The sequence below is a fragment of the Agelaius phoeniceus genome, chromosome 11, assembly GCF_051311805.1.
Source record: "Agelaius phoeniceus isolate bAgePho1 chromosome 11, bAgePho1.hap1, whole genome shotgun sequence".
NCBI classification, from domain to species: Eukaryota; Metazoa; Chordata; class Aves; order Passeriformes; family Icteridae; genus Agelaius; species Agelaius phoeniceus.
Window position 1 is genome coordinate 22,767,947 of NC_135275.1, and position 16,587 is coordinate 22,784,533.

The 16,587-nt window shown below is 50.6% G+C and overlaps 1 protein-coding gene across 4 annotated transcripts in view; it reads right to left on the reverse strand.

The window, feature by feature from the left end:
* Positions 1 to 6,654, reverse strand: part of RAD18 (RAD18 E3 ubiquitin protein ligase) — a 36,094-nt gene extending 29,440 nt beyond the window's left edge. For all 4 annotated transcript variants that reach the window (XM_077184694.1, XM_054640166.2, XM_077184695.1 and 1 more), the window contains exons 1-4: positions 6,423 to 6,654; positions 6,231 to 6,312; positions 3,922 to 3,983; positions 2,940 to 3,010 (exon numbers count right to left, since the gene is read on the reverse strand). In XM_077184694.1, the coding sequence (XP_077040809.1) occupies positions 2,940 to 3,010; positions 3,922 to 3,983; positions 6,231 to 6,312; positions 6,423 to 6,482 (275 nt within the window). In that variant the 5' untranslated portion in view covers positions 6,483 to 6,654. The remainder of the gene's footprint in view (positions 1 to 2,939; positions 3,011 to 3,921; positions 3,984 to 6,230; positions 6,313 to 6,422) is intronic.
* Positions 6,655 to 16,587: the final 9,933 nt, after the last annotated feature.

The following is a 16,587-nucleotide window of genomic DNA, read 5'->3' on the forward strand; positions in this document are numbered from 1 at the left end:
AACTCACACAGAACAGTCCCAACTGCACTAAAAGCAATGTATCTCCTTGAAATTCCTCCTGCATTCCTGCTCAATCACTGTATCAGCAATGACAGCACCTCCTCTCTCCAGCACCCAGAGTCGATGTGTTTATTCCTCTGACTCACTACCTGTCCCCCTGACTAGGAAACAGAGATAAACTTGACAGTAAAGACATTTTTCTTCCCTACGTATGAAGAAAAACAGAGATTCTTTTCAGCAAGGACTTTCTTTTTAACAAGGTGATGCAGAAACGGACAAATTTTCTCAAAATAATCTCTTTAGTAGAGGGCAATGATATCAATTCTTTACACTTCACACAAAACTTCACCTGTTATTTTTAAAGGTACTGGCCTCACTGCAACTGATAAGTCTTCATTAAGGTCAGCTCATGCAAATACTGCTCCTCATCTTTCTCTCCTGGCCTGGCCAGAGCCACGAGTTCTGCCCCAGAGCACAGACAGGTGAGGGAACAGAACAGTGCTCACAGCAATGCCCCCAAGCTCCTGCCCCACTGGGGTCAGGGTGTGCCCTCACCAGGGCACTGCACAGCCACTGGAGCCTGCTCAGCCTGCTCCTCTCCCTGCACTCACAGGAACACCCACGGACAGCCCCAGTGCCACTGAGAGCCCACCCCTGCACAGGGAGGGAGCTGCATTCCCACATATCCCCCACAGCACGCACACACCCAATGCTGAGCAGAGCAAAACGGGATCAGGCTCAGTCTGCCTGGAATGAGCCCCATTCCCTGCAAAGACCCCATCTAGGGGGCACACACCCAATGCTGAGCAGAGCACAAATGGGATCAGGCTCAGTCTGCCTGGAATGATTCCCTGCAAACACCCCCCACAGCATGCACACACCCAATGCTGAGCAGAGCAAAACAGGATCAGCACTTGGTCTGCCTGGAATGATCCCCATTCCCTGCAAACACCCCACCTAGGGGGCACACACCTAATCCTGAGCAGAGCACAAATGGGATCAGGCTCAGTCTGCCTGGAATGAGCCCCATTCCCTGCAAACACCCCCCACAGCATGCACACACCCAATGCTGAGCAGAGCACAAATGGGATCAGGCTCAGTCTGCCTGGAATGAGCCCCATTCCCTGCAAACACCCCATCTAGGGGGCACACACCCAATCCTGAGCAGAGCAAAACGGGATCAGGCTCAGTCTGCCTGGAATGATTCCCATTCCCTGCTCACGCTGACCTTGGAGCACAGCTTTCACTCTAAGTGCCACCAACATTACCATTTTCTTCCCCTCCAGGCCTGACTTAAGAAATGGGTTTGCACTTTGTGAAATGCTGAGAAGATTTAAGGCCTAATTTTCATAAACATCAAACTACCCAAGGCTCAAAGTCAAGTTAGAACATACTTGATCTTTCAAACATGCTGATTCCTTCAACCCCTGGACTGTGGATTTGGTTCTGGGGACAGCCAAGGGGAGACAAAGCAGATGGAGAAGGAGGGGGGAGACAGAAGACCTGTCCTGTTCCAGCATCAGCAGGACAGAGAGCAGTGCTGCTCTGACTGCATGAGGCTCGTGCCCTGGGACACTCTCCAGACAAGCAGTGTCCCCCCAGCTCAGGGCATCCACAGCCCCAGCCCAGGTACCGAGCCCTGGACACCACACTGCCCACTGCCTGCTGCCCCAGGGGTCTGTCCCATCACAGCAGCCAGCAGGGAGCCTTCCCCAGCCAGCCCAGACTGGGCTCCACAGCCCCACTGATCCACCTTCATGTGAGAAATGGACTGGAACGCCAAGTCACAAAAGGAAAGGTTATTGAGCTACTCTCACTGGTAAGATTTATACTGATCCATTAAACAAGTCCAAAAAAAATTAACATTTAAGATTCAATATCATAATGGATCCAAGTCAGCACTACTTGTTCCCCACAAAATTAAACGTTAGCAAAAAAAATAGTAATCCATTTATCACTAGGAAGCACCAGAATTCAAGCTGAAACAGGGGAACTGTAAGATTTAAATTACTCAAATAAATCAATTAAATCCAGGAGTGGTCATATAGAAGATTAGATCTATCTACATTCTATGATCTTCATCAGAGAAAAATTCTCTCATGAAACAAAGCCATCAGCTGAACTATGCTTCTTGTCACTTACGAAGCCAAGAGTCTCATTGACTTCCAGCTCCAAGTTAATCTCAGAGAAAAAGATGAAAGGGCATTTGTCTGGTACAGAGACAGGAACACCCACAGAATTCCCAGCAAATCACTGAGTAGCTTCTCATCAAAAGAAAACAGACACAGGAGCTTCATGTATCTACTGATGTATCATCATCTGTGATACATGTTGTGATATTTTACCAAGTCATATTTATTCTGTTGTTCCTGTCTCTTAAAGGGATGTGAAGCTCAAAAATGACTTAAAAACAAGAAAAGTAGCTAAGAAATCAAGCTGAAAGCACGGCACTCCATTACTTTCCTTACCCAAGAAAACTCACATTTTCAGTCTTTCAACAGCTGTATTTTTCCTAGCCAGTGACTTCACCCAAAGATGCTCTTGCAAGGTGACCATAACCACTGGACAAAATCCTTCTATTCAGAATCTCCTCTGCACACATAGGAAGGATCCTGAAGAAAATCTTTACTACCATTATTTCCCCCAGAGAATCCTGACATATCTGTCAGGGACTGCAACTTCCAGAGCAGCTAACCAGAAGCAGAACCAAAACAAGCTTGTAAAACCTCCACATCACTTGAGTGTGCAGCACCCTTCAGCCAGAACACTGCAGGATTTTCCCAAAGTGTGAACATTCATCCTGGGCAATGCTTCTGTGACACCACAATTGTTTTGCTCAGTTCTCACACACTCCCCTCCAGGGCTCTGAGCTTGGTCACACACAGTCACACCTTGCCAGCTGCCAAACCAAGAGAGCAGCTATAAAATTACATCAATACCTTGCAGAATTAAAGCTCTTCACTAGATCATCTAAAATCCGGTTGTTTTTCAGGTCAGATTCTGAGACTGCCTATAAAAGAAAGAAAGAGAAAGAAAAAAAAAAAACAAAAAACCAAAACAAACAAACATTCAAATGCAGTGAAAGCAGCCAAGTGCCCACAAAATGTTCAAGTGATCAATAACTTGCTTCTTGGCTCCATGCCTCAACTACCCCCACTGAAGTGCTACAGGGATTAAGGTGCTTAAAGGGTAAACACCTCTTCCCCAAAAATATCTCATATTAAAATAACTGCCTGGAAACTTAAGTCTGGGACATTAAGGTAACAGGTAAAAACAAAGCATAAAGCTAAAGAAACAAAGCCCAGTCTGCCCAGGCTCCAACAATGGTTTACTGCAGCACAGGTCTAATGATTTTGAAAAACAAACCAAACCATCTTCTGAAGGTGGTAAGAACCTTAAGCAACAAAGCATGAAAATTGATGAAGGGAAATGTTAATCTTCTGATTATGGAATGAAAATATTAATTATGAGATGCCTTTGTGCATTCAATTCATTCTTTTTAAACAATTTCTGATTTTTACCTCATTGCAACTCTCTCTGCTCTTCTTTTAAACAAAGCTTTTATTATTTTTTTTAATTTGAGATGAAATGGAGCCACTCACACACAGAAAATAAAGCGATTATGTTTCAGCACTGCTGGTTTAAATGATGGCATGTGTTAACAAATTAACATTAAATGTTTTGTGGCAGATTGTACACACAGCCCTGAGCCAAGCCCAGGCCTGATGCTCCATCCACTTCTGCCTGCACTGACAGAGGAGTGCCTCTGGAACAGGGGAATTCCAGGTGCAAGAGCACCACGCTTTGCCCTTGCAATCAGAATTGATTATTTGGTGTGGTCCAAAGGGAAAAGCTCCTGAGATTTGCCAAAAGAAAAAAAAATAAACTGAGGGGGAAAAACCAAACCAAAACCACGCTTACCACACAGCACGTTGGACACTGGGTTTTGTAGGACAAAGACTTGCGGATACAGAGGGAACAATCTGGAAAAAGGAAACACATCATTTTGAACATTATTCCAAATGCAGTTCCACATCCTTGCTCGTGTATTTCCTTGTACAATACATGCAAGCTATTCCACAATACACAAATATTGAAAACACACCATTTTTACATGGAATTGAGATTATCATTGTTACAAAACAATCCATATTTTATGCAAACGTGTTTCAACATCAAATATCAGCTCCTCCACCTAAAGCTGATGTTTGTTTCCTTTTGTTCCCCAGTGCAAGAAACCCTTCATCAGCCCCCACCACTCCAGCAGTGGTTGCACTGCTCACTCCCTCACCACGCTGGGTTTTTGACATGACTAATGCTGATCACTTCCATTTTCCTGCATAGCCCCAGACAAACTTGTTGCCATCTTATTGCAAAAGTCCCCATACCTTCTCATGATTTCTCATGGGCATCTTTTCACAGTACAACCAACAAACTCCATCTCTCTTCACAGCACAACCAATAAACTCCAACTCTTTCTCAACCACCTAACCCCCTCTTTTGTAGCCCTCAGCTCCTTACTGGACACAGCTGTGGTCTATTAAGGGCAGGCCTGTTCCTAATCTTTGGTGACTAGTATAGCTGCAACTCCTCAGGGGTGAGATTGCTTTCTGCACTATCTTTATTTTCTTACATCCTATCCCTCCACACAAACTCACAATCCCCTCTTTTCCCCAGGCTCTTCTGCCCCTTCCCAAAACAATACCAATTTGTTGTTGAAAGAGGAGGCTAAAAAGGAGGGGAGCCAGCACTGAAATGCTGAGAGACAGCTTAATGCCACCTCAGCATGGCAGGATGCCTCAGCAGATGGGTGGTGAAACATGCCACACTGTCAGAGTAGATTTCTGCGTTTGTTACACTTTGTCAACTTCTCCATGAGCTTTCACGGCCACTTCGGGATTTTAAAAGTCTCATCATTCTCCAGGAAAACATTCCCAGATCATCATGGGTGAGAGTCTCAGCACCAGCTCCTGAAAGAGATCTGTATTTCATACACCCTCTGGGACTGCATCAGAAAAGCAGCAGAAGCATTAATTAATCCCAGAATGGTTTGGGTTGGGAGGGACCTTAAAGCTCATTTCATCCCACCCCCTGCCACGGGCAGGGACACTTTCCACTAGACCAGGTTGCTCCAAGCCAAATCCAACCTGGTCCAATGCACCAATTAACACTTAAAACCACAAATCCATCTAAATGCTCAAAAATTACTACATACATAGTAAGAAGTGAAATAGGGTGAGAAACCCATAAAGAAACGAACTTTAACTGTATGAAAAGAATGAAGTGGCAGATCCAGGCTGGCAGCATCTGACACCCACGTGTGCAATGATTGCTGCTTGGAGCCACTGTGCCCCAGGCAGGCTGCACCACCAGCAAGTGAAGAGAATTTCCAGTTTTGTGGCTCCCCACACTGGCTTCAATGGTGACAGCTTTGCCAAGCGAAACTTCACTGCCGAACTACAATGTCCCCCTTCACGGAAGGAAGTGCTACAGTTTCTGAACCAAACAATCACAAACATTTATTTTAACGTGAGAAAAGGCAAGGTACCTCCCTCCTAATCTGGCTTCAGCAAAGCACTTGGGGCCAAGTTCCAGCAGATATCTCCCAGGGCAGACAGAGCAGCATGGAAAATTTGAGCTTTTAATACTCTGCACATAGAGCTTTGCATTTGTACCACCCTCAAGATTATAAGAAAGATATTTAAATGCAGAATGCCAGATGCCACATGTTTGTATTACAGCAGGAACTACACAAGGGAAGGTTCTGGCTGCTTCCATCTTGCAAAGCTCCTCCCAGCTTCCATGGCAAAGAGAACCACAGAACCCTAGAATGGTTTGGGGGGGAAGGGACCCCAAAGCCCAGCCAGTGCCATCCCCTGCCATGGCAGGGACCCCTCTCGCTGTCCCAGGCTGCTCCAAGCTCCAATGTCCATCCTGGCCTTGGGCACTGCCGGGGATCCAGGGGCAGCCCCAGCTGCTCTGGGCACCTGTGCCAGGGCTGCCCACCCTGCCAGGGAAGCTTCCTCTGGATCTCTAATCGAACCCTGTGCTCTGCCCGTGGGAAGCCATTGCCCCTCGTGCTGGTACTCCGGGCCCTTGCAGTTTCTGTCCACGTTTGCTGCAGGCTCCAGCGCCTTCTCTCTGCCGGGCGGAACAATCCCAGCTCCCGGCCTCTCCCCGCAGACACCCCGGACACACAGACAGACACACAGCCCCCGCCCGGCACTCACAGCTGTGCGAGCACTGCGGGATGATCACGGCGATGCTGAAGTAGTCGAAGCAAATCCCGCAGCGCAGCAAGTCATCCACGGCCTGCAAGGAGAGCGGGCTGAGCGGGGCTGGCCGCGGCAGGCCCGGCAGCGCGGGCCGAGCGGCACCGCCCGGGGCCCGGCCCCGGGACCCCCGTCCGGCCCCGCACGCACCTTGAGCGGAGCCAGGCCGGGCGGCCAGGGCGGCTCCAGCAGGGGCATGGCCAGCGCCATCCGTGCCGCCCCACGGCCCCGCTCCGCCGCCGGCGGGCCCCGCGCACCCCGCGCGCTTCCGGCCGCGCTTCCGGCAGCGCCGGGAACCGACGGGAACTGCCGGGGATGGGGAACGGGGAACCAATGGGAACCGCCGGGAACGGGGATGGGAGCGGGAACCAACGGGAACAGGAACTGCCGGGAACTGCCGGGAACGGGGATGGGGAACGGGGAACCAATGGGAACCGCCGGGAACGGGGATGGGAGCGGGAACCAACGGGAACAGGAACCGCCGGGAACGGGGATGGGGAACGGGGAACCAATGGGAACCGCCGGGAACGGGGATGGGAGCGGGAACCAACGGGAACAGGAACCGCCGGGAACCGCCGGGAACTGCCGGGAACGGGGAACCAATGGGAACCGCCGGGAACGGGGATGGGAGCGGGAACCAACGGGAACAGGAACCGCCGGGAACTGCCGGGAACGGGGATGGGGATGGGGAACCAATGGGAACCGCCGGGAACGGGGATGGGAGCGGGAACCAACGGGAACGGGGATGGGAGCGGGAACCAACGGGAACAGGAACCGCCGGGAACGGGGACGGGAACTACGGGGAACAGGAACGGGGATGGGAGCGGGGACCAACGGGAACTGCGGGGAACGGGGATAGGAACGGGCAACCAACGGGAACTACGGGGAACGGGGATGGGGAACGGCAATGGGAACCAACGGGAATGGGAACCAACGGGAACGGGAACTACGGGGAACGGGAGCGGGGATGGAACCGCCGGGAATGGGGATCGGGAACGGGGATAGGAGCGGGGATGGAACCACGGGCACGGCAGTGAAGCGGAATGGCTGAAAGCCGCCCAGGCGTCGGGCAGTGAGCGGTGAGGGCTGAGCGTTCCCCCCGGGCTCTGGGCAGGTTCGGCATTGCCGAGCTCGGGGAAATGAAGGCCCCGGGGGTGGGATCCAACTGCAAGGGCAGGGTCGGTGCAGCTGTGCCGGCGGACCCGGCCCGACCCAGCCCGGCTGCCCCGCTGCCCGGCACGCTTCGCACTGTTAACGATATTGCTGTTGGCTATACTTGCTGTGGTAGAGGTTTTTACGCACACACATGAAGCACATGTAGCCGTTTTTTATAATACTCCACGGAACAGCACTACCTCCCTCTGCTTACTTCATGTCACAGGTGTGTTTTAAGCCCTTCGCTTTTTGCAGCTGCTGCTGACTCAAACGTGCTCTTCCCTGAAAACTCTGTGCACCTGTGCCTGATTTGTCCTATGAGTTTTTTTGTAGCAGTGCAATTTCTATGTTCTTGCTCCTGATCTGAGCTAGTCTGATTTTTGAATCAAGCCCAGCTCCCTCAATTGGCACTCAGCAACACTCATATATATCTGTATAAAGGATACTCCATGACCCCCATGATGGAGGAGGTCAGAATAAACCATCACAATGCTCTCTGCTGGCCTTGGGCACTGTGAGTCTCTGAATTTATATATTTGAGTGGATCTGATTACTGCCTGTCCCTTGCCAAAAGTACTAGATTTTACAGAATAGTGTCATTGCCACTTAAGTGCCTGTTCTTTTCACCTTAAGGAATCCATTTCTGCTTTCTCTGTGAGCTGTGACCTAATTAATGAAACTCCTACAATTTTCTGTTCTCTTCGTTCCCTCATGCACAGGGCAGATCTTGGTTCACACATTCTGACAGGAGTTTATTGGATGGGAACGAACTCACCCAGGAATGGGCACAGAGAGTTCATGGGCTCATTTCTGCAGCAACACGTTTATTTTTTGTTTAAGTGGACTGATGAAGAACAAAGGGCAGTGAATTCACAGCCAAGCACCATCCATACAGACTGCTGCTGAATAAAACACAATTTAAACTATTTCCACGGTAATAGCACCATATAAAAGAACCCTGGAAAATCTGTGCTCTCAGCTGAATCCTGCCCGCTGCAGAAGCTGGGGAGCATCACCTGCTCGGGTGCGTGGCAGGATGCTCCCTTTAGCCCGGGGTGTGTGAGCATTTGTGTATTTCCCGTTGGGATGCGGTGCTGGGGCTGCCCCCCAGGGCAGAGCCACCGAGGCTCCTTCAGCCCTGCCTGGGGGCAGCAACCCCTCCCTGCTCGGCTGTTTCAGGGGCACTCTGGGCTTCTGTGGAGCAGGAATGAACGGCTTTATCTTGCTGAATGACCATGCTACAGCTTGTTATTATACACAGAACACATCTCCTCCTTCCGAGCCCCTGAAATACTCATTTAAATTAAAATACCAGGAGGTCCCAATTGCATTTTCATACACTTGTTGCCCTGTTCTGTTAGCAGAGAAATGTATGGAAAAGCTTAGCAGGAGGTGGAGCAGCCTGACACAAAGCAAGTCTCCAAAATCTACTGATTTTCACTTGTGTTGTTGAGATGAAATATTTAAGTGGGGTTTTATGTAATTCCCATCTGTTGTGCACAAGTTAATAATGTAAAGAGCATTTGTTCCCCTGTGGTGCTCAGGGCCTCGTGCAGAAAGGCCTATTTCTTCCTCCATGCCCCAACAAACAAACAGCTCATCCTCAGCTGCCTGTAGTACATGGATCTTGAAACTAAAACCTAACACTCCACCGAGGTCTGCCTCATGTGTCTGTGTGTCACTGGACATTCTTCACGATAGATGTACAAATGCACCACAGAAACAAGCGTCCGGACACCAGCATGTAGATTGGCTGGAAAATCAGCAGAAGAACATACTGTACTTAAAAAGAAAATACCAAACCCCAAAACAGAGAACATTTTGAGTTAATTGTTTCTAAGTATTCTCAGAGATTCCTTAATATTTAAAGCAGTGGAAAGTTTCTCATCATGTCATTCCCAACTGGAAAGGAGAAGAACCTGAAACCATGGGTAAAATTGTTCAGAAATATTTAACATTGACCTTGCTGTACTCTTGTGTTAAAGTTGGCAACCATTTATTGATTTCTCCAGGGCTAAATTTAGTCTGCTGTTGAGACTTTTGGAACAAAAGGTCCCACATCATCGTGGTTTAACCCCCGTCAGCACCCAAGCCTCACACAGCCACTCCCTCACTACCCACCAATGGGACTGGTGATAGAATCAGAAGAGCAAAAGTGAGAAACCTTGTGGGTTGAGATAAAAACAGTTTAATAGGTGAAGCAAAAGCCACACACACAAGCAAAGTAAAGAAATTCACTCACTGTCTCCATGGGCAGTCAGGTGTTCAGCCACCTCCGGGACAGCAGGGCTCCATCTCAAGCTGCAGTAACTTGGGAAGACAAACTCCAATGCCCCCACCTTTGGACTGAGCATGATGTCCTGTGGTCTGGAGCATCCCTTGGGGCAGCTGGGATCACCTCTCCTGGCTGTTTGCCCTCCCAGCCTCCCATGCTGTCCCAGCTTTCGTGCCAGTGTGCCAGTACGAGGAGCAGGAAAGGCCTTGGTTCTGCGTGAGCCCTGCTCAGACAGGGCAAAAACATCTCTATTTATAATCACTGTGTTCAGCACAAATCCCAAACACGGCCCCATTCCAGCCACTGGGAAGAGAATTAACTCTAGCCCAGGCAAAAGCAGGGCTGGAGCAGCCAGAGGATGTCCTGGAGTACCAGAGCACCTCGAGGGGTGTGGGCTCAGCCCTGCAGGACCTGCTGGTGCTTGCACTGCAATATTCAAAGACAGCAGGCTGCAGAGGCGGCTCCAGAGGTGCTGGTTTCCATTTCCTGTCATGTTTTTGGCTAAAGCCTCTGTGCTAGCCATGGTCCCACCAGCCCCCTGCCATTCCCTCGGCAGCCTCGTGTGCAGCCAGAGATGCTGAGAGCCTCCCTTGCAGCCCTCCAGGCCTCAGGAGATGCTAACAGCCTTTCACTGGTCAAAATGTTCCCAACCCATGTGCTGAAGCAATCTATCACCCTAGCAGGGGTTGTGCTGGCAGGTCCCTCAAACACAACCTTTGCTGCTTTGGCTGTGCCACAGCTCCACAAGTACCTGGTCATTTCACACAGAAATTACTTGAAAGCACAGATGAAATCCTTTTTTCTTTTTTTGTTTTTCAGTCTACTGCAATGATTTTAGGCCAACATAAGTCAGCCAAAAGCATCTTACTGTTTTACAGAGCAGCGTGGAAACTTCCATGAAAATGCTGTGAGAGTTAGCAGCCAAAGGAGCCAGAAATAATATTTAAACTTTCTCCTGGAGTGCTTTAAGATGAACATGATGAATAAAATCACTCTGGGCATTTCATAGCAAGCCAATGCTGATTGAGTTGGGCCTGACCTGAGGGCAGGATGAAATGACAGTGGCTGCTGACAGGCACCTGGGAGAGGAGGCAGCAGGTGAACAGCACAGCCCTGCCCTGGGACAGGGACACGGAGTCAGGGAATGAGCCAGTGGTGAATTGGCCTTTGCTGGTTTGGGCCCTCTGCCAACAGCAACAAGCAACACTTGCTGACATTTCAGAGACATTGTTTTGCACATGGAGATATCTCCCATTTGGACACTGATGCTGATCCAGTAAATGTTAGAAAAATCATGAGTAATCTCACTAGCTCCAAACTGCTCCAGTATAAAAACTCCCACACTGACAATAAACACAGTGATAGGTCTGTAATACCTTCCATTCTCTTTGACTGTCTCCCAACAGCGTATTCCATTGCCAGCTTTGGGCCTTAGAGTCACTCTTTGGCTCTTTGGTTCTTAGCCTGGGTGCAATTCCTTTCCCAACCATTCTAAATAAACCAAAGGGGAAAAAAAAAGAATAAAAGAAGAAAAAAAGCTGAATTAAATTAATTCAGCTGCTTGCAGAAACATGAGGATGCTGAGCATTTTGAGAACGAGTAGCAGCAAGAGCCCAGAAGCAACATGCCAGCCCCAGGAAAGGCTAAGACCCTTCCTTCTCAGTGGGAAATGACTTTCCTTTCCAGTGCCTGGTTTCTCTCAGTGATTCCCTGGGCAGTTAATCCATGTGTAACTGCAGTGCTCTGTATCCCACCTGAGACCTGCTATGGAGGTCACAGGCAGGGGCTAACAAATAGGAAACAACAATTTGCATTCCCATGCAGACAAAAGTGAGTAAATCAGGTGAAATCTGAAGGCAAGAGAGTCAACACATTAATAGAAGTGTTTCTTAGTTGACATTCCAGCTCTCCTGCACAGATTTAGCATTTTTCAGCTTGGAAAGGGACTTGGGACTAGGAAAAGATTTGGGAGCAGTTTGGATACAAATTGCTGCCAGTCCCTTGTGCCATATGTCTGCTGCTTTGCCACCAAAATGCCCATTGTTAGGACTTCATTCCTTTGCTGAAAACTGTTAGGGCTGTTCTGCTGCTGTATTTATCACTTCATTGCTGCCTTTCCCCGTTCCTAAACATGAAGCACTTCTCAGCCTTTGCAATGCAAGGGTAGCAGACCTCCCTGCACCTCTCTGCCAGGGTAAGACATTCCCCAATGTCCTGAGAAGGTTCATTTATCCTCCCTGTGAATTACTGGGAGTGCAGGAGAGGCCTGAGAGCTCCTCACAGGACTCTGGCCCCTTCAGCACTTCCCAACTCTGATTTAATTAAGAGCACAGTTTTCACCAACAAGGCTGCCATGCTTTGCCATGGATTATGCACTTGTGCCCAGAGGTGCCGAGGGCAGGGATCCCTCCCACCAGCCCTGTCCTGCTGGGACATTGGCACACTGCAGCACTCCCAGCACTGGCTCACCAAGAGGCTGAGGAGTCCCAGGAGCCACTGCAGATGCATTTCCCTGGACCATGGGGCCTCAGCAGAGTCTGGCTGCTCCTGGTGCTGCTGTGTGTGACCTCCAGCTCAGCCCACTCTGCATCTCACTGGAGAATGCTGCTCATCAAATCAGTGAGGGTAAAACACTCAGAGCAAGAGAGCTATGAAGAGGCAATTTCAGCTTCTGCTGAGCTTAGCCTGTTCATGCTTGGATTTATGTGCCAGAATGAGACTAAACAGAGGGAGGAGGAACCATTTGTCACCAGAACACATGCAGAAAAAGCAGCTCCAGCCCGTCCATGGCACCTCAGCCTGCTCTAGTAGTGCACAAACCACTGCTGATGATCTGGGGTGAGATGGGTGTTGGGATTGACGCCAGTGGTGAAAAACAAAAGCTCTCGAGTGCTGGCAGCTGAAACACCAGGTAATTACTTAATTGACTCCATGATCTCCACCTTGGAGCAGCAGTCTGCAGCACTCAGGCTAAAAGCAGAAGCCCATTAGTAATTCTGGCAGCAGTTAATGTCCCAGACCATGGAAAGCAGAAACCAGAGCGTGGCTGGTGCAGTGTTTGACACCTGCATCCATCCATCCATCTGCCAGGAGCACTCACCTCTGCTGGACCCAGCAGCTCCTCCTGCCCTGACCAGAGACACAGACCCAGAGTGGCCAGAACTGAGACCCAGGCAGGGAAACTGCACCAAAATTCAGGACATATCAATAGAAACTCAGCGCAGAAGTGAATTGGCCCCGTTCCCTGCTGGGTGGTACTGGGCAGACTGGCAGCCACAGGAGTCCCACTGGGATGTGGGAGCCTTGGGATGGGCAGGGGGCACAGATCCACACAAGGTCTGAACTGGAATCAAAAGGCAAACAGGTGAGCAGAGTTATAAAGATGCTGCAGAGTACCACTGCCAGAATGGGGGAGCTCTGTGGGAATAAAGCCACATTTGGGGGCCACTTTGGCCGTTGGGGCTGTAAAACATTTCCTTGCATTCCCCTCAGACAGACAGCCCAAAGGGGTGCAGCCCCTGGCTGCCATCAGCCTGTCCTGGGGAAGGCTCCAGCAGCCCAGTGCCAGCAGCCCTGCTCTGGAGGGCACAGCAGTGCCACCACAGGCTGCCACCCACAGCCCAGCACCCAGCTCATTCAGCTGGCAGCACTGTGCATCCATAACCTCACGTGGACACACGGGATTGTCCACTCAAGCTGGCTTTGGCAGGAATAAATCCACCCTGGCACCAGCTGGGCTGGGGACAATGTGTTTGGCCCTTGCTGTCAGCTCATGGCAGCAGGGCCGGGAGCAGCTGGATCCAAAGCCACAGGCAAGAAGCAAAAGGGAAGGGGTGGCTGCACACAAGGCTTGTCCCCAAAAGCCCTATGAACAATGTATAACTTCTTACAGGAAACAATCATTTATACAATTCCCATGGACTTCAGTTGCCACACCAGGGAGGAGGGAAGGCATTAGTCATGCACTAGCAGATGTTTTGACTTACGTAAGGCCAATTTTTTTTCTTTCTTTCTTTTAAGAAAAAGGCTGCATCTCACCCTAGAGCCTTCTTGAGAGCCTCCTCACCCTCAGCCACTGCCACGGCCTCACAAGCTCAGTACTGCCCTGCTCCATGGCACAGCTCTGACAGCCTCAGCACTTGCCCAGTCATTGCTAAATATATTATTTTTATTAAAGTTGTCTTGAAGGGGGTGAAAAAAATGGATGCAGCAAGAGTTTAGAGACAGAAATCCAACACGAGTTCCATCAGTGCTCAGCAGCAGCAGGTGGGGGTTTATGCAGCCAAGGGCAGTTATTTCTTGTCAGCCGAGACCCTTCCAGGAGGGAAGAAAGCTGGTTACCTTTGAGCAGGATGGGAGGGTTTGGGCTGGTGACCAGCACTGCTGACAGCCCTTTCCTGGGCCAGTCACAGGAGCTCAGGGCTCTGCCAGGCTGCAGAAGCCCACCCAGCCCCATCCTCACTGCACCAGCTCCCTGGGACAGCAGCCAAGGAGCTGCACCAGCTCCCAGCCAAGCTCTTGCTCATCACAGCCTCCCAGTGCCCCAGGCAGCTGCAAATCCTAATGAAGAAATTCATCTTGGTTAGATAGAGCCGGACACGTGTGCATGTCCAGAGATGAGCCTCACGCTGATGGGGCTCGGGTGGAATCAGGAGCTGTCAGAGGGCGCCTGGCCTTTGGATGCTGTCAGAGGCTGTTATTAGATTTAAAGGTCTGGGATAAGCTTGCTCCAGCGTCATTTCCAACACACAAACCTCACCTGATTTTGCAGCACCAAGGACTCCAAGCCCAAATCTCTGGAAGCTTCCTGGGGAGGACAGAGGCATCTCTGTGGAACAGAGCAAGGCTGGGTTACCTGCAATGCTTATGCTGATCTGATGCACAGGATATTTAAAATCCAGCAAATTACACTTTTCTCTCATGAAACACTTAAACCAAAATGTTTCAACAGCTGCTGCCTTCCACCCCATAAGCAAGGGAAGTGATCCCAAAGGGCAGCAGGAATGTGGTGCTGTTTTCCAGCTGAGCTGGGATCATAGAAAGGTTTCCAACTGCTCCACAGTATTTACAGAAGATGGATAATGCTGCAGTCTCTCAGGCCTGCTGAAGTCTGGTTTCCAGTTTTTCTATAGTGAGGCTGTAGGTGTATATTAAGGGGAAATAAAAAAGTTATCAAAAGTTGGGTAAATCTTCCTATTTTCATTGTGTGCCTGCAGCCAGCTCAGGCACAGGACACAGCACAGTCTCCCCAGGCTCACTCAGCCCTGCCTGCTGCAGGTCCTGGGCAGGGGCTGGGGACAGCTGGGGGCACCAGGAACACTCCAGACACCCACCACATCAGCACTTTGAACTACCAGGGGAAGGGCTCTACTCCAGGGACATGGGGACACTGCTTGTGCTGGAGCAGGGAGCCAAACATTCAAAGGAAAATACTAAAATTGAAAGCAAGCTCAGAATGCACCAAACCACAGCAGCACTGGCTGGTGCCAGCACTGTCCCTCCCAAGGCTGATGAGCTATCACTGGGCAGGCCAGGGGAGCTGACAGCTGAAAAACACTGGGCCAGTTTCAAGAATCAGTCTCATCTGGCAAGCGTTTTCTCCTCTGCACAGGAAATCAGACACATGCTGCAGGGAGTGCCTCCAAACCCACGCACACAACACAGGAGAATCTCTGCCACGTGCCTGGGGTCGCTCCTGCCCTGAGGGGCTGAGCTGTCGGGCAGCCCCAGACACCGAGGGTGCCACGGGCAGAGGGGATCAGGCAGGAAAAAGGGCCCTAAAAGGCCCAGCAGGGCATGGTGCAGCCACCAGCAATGAGGGTGCCATGAACCTACAGCCTTAGCAATTCATACCCCCCTCCAAAAGCCAATGTAACAGAGCATCTCTCAAATGTTCACAAGAGCAGGGAACTCCAGGCAAGTCAGAGCTGCTGCCCAAAGGGATCTGAGCTGAAACAGCAGCAGGGGCTGCAAAATCCCTCTGCACTGGGATGCTGGGGTGGCCCCAGAGCATCCCACATGGCCCTGGCTCCCCCTGGGAAGGAATTCCCTTCTCTGCACCCTGTGCTCCATGCTGGCTCCCATGACTGGGCACAGATGTCATTGCCAGGGCAGAGCCAGGGCCAGAGGCCACAGGAGGGACAGGGCAGCCATGCACAGCCCCTGCCATGAGCTCACGGCAGGCTCTGGGCACCCACAGCACACAGCTCTCTTTTAGTTTTAAACATCAATGGAAAATCTTTACCTCATCCACTAAAAGCTCTTTAATGTCCTCGCACATGAAAAAAAATGACTATAATGTATTAGCAATTTGGATTATTTGATTCAGTCAGCAGGACTGAGAGCACTTGTTTCACTTTGGGTCCAGGTTCAGAGCACTAATCACTAAGTTCTGCATCATTTCCTTTACATTTCATTTCTATGTCATTTTTTCATTCATCAGCTATGAGTGTGAGTGGTGCCAGAGTGCCCTTAGGTGCCCCGTGGGGCACACAGAGTGAGATCCAGGCATACTGAGCTGCTGGACCAATCCAAGCTAAAGGCAAGTCACCCCCAGGCCATTCCTTGGCAGTCAGGTACCCCAGAGATGACTGGAGGAGGCTGAGAGCTCCTTCCATCACCTCGGAGGGCTCCAGTGCTCGCTGAGGAGCTGCTGAGGCAGAGCCAAGGCACTGTCACCCTCCAGCCCCTGGGCAGCACTCCCAGAGCTGACAGCAAGGGCTCTGCTGCTTCTCCTCACCTGCAGAGAGCAGGGCTGGCAGGGGCAGCATCGCCGCCCAGCCCTCTGGGTCCGCCGCTGCCTTCCAGCAGTTTTTCACCGGAGCGATTCCCTGCCCTGAGCCCCGAAGCGGGATGGGAGGAGCCGGTCCCTGCTCAGTCCGGGCT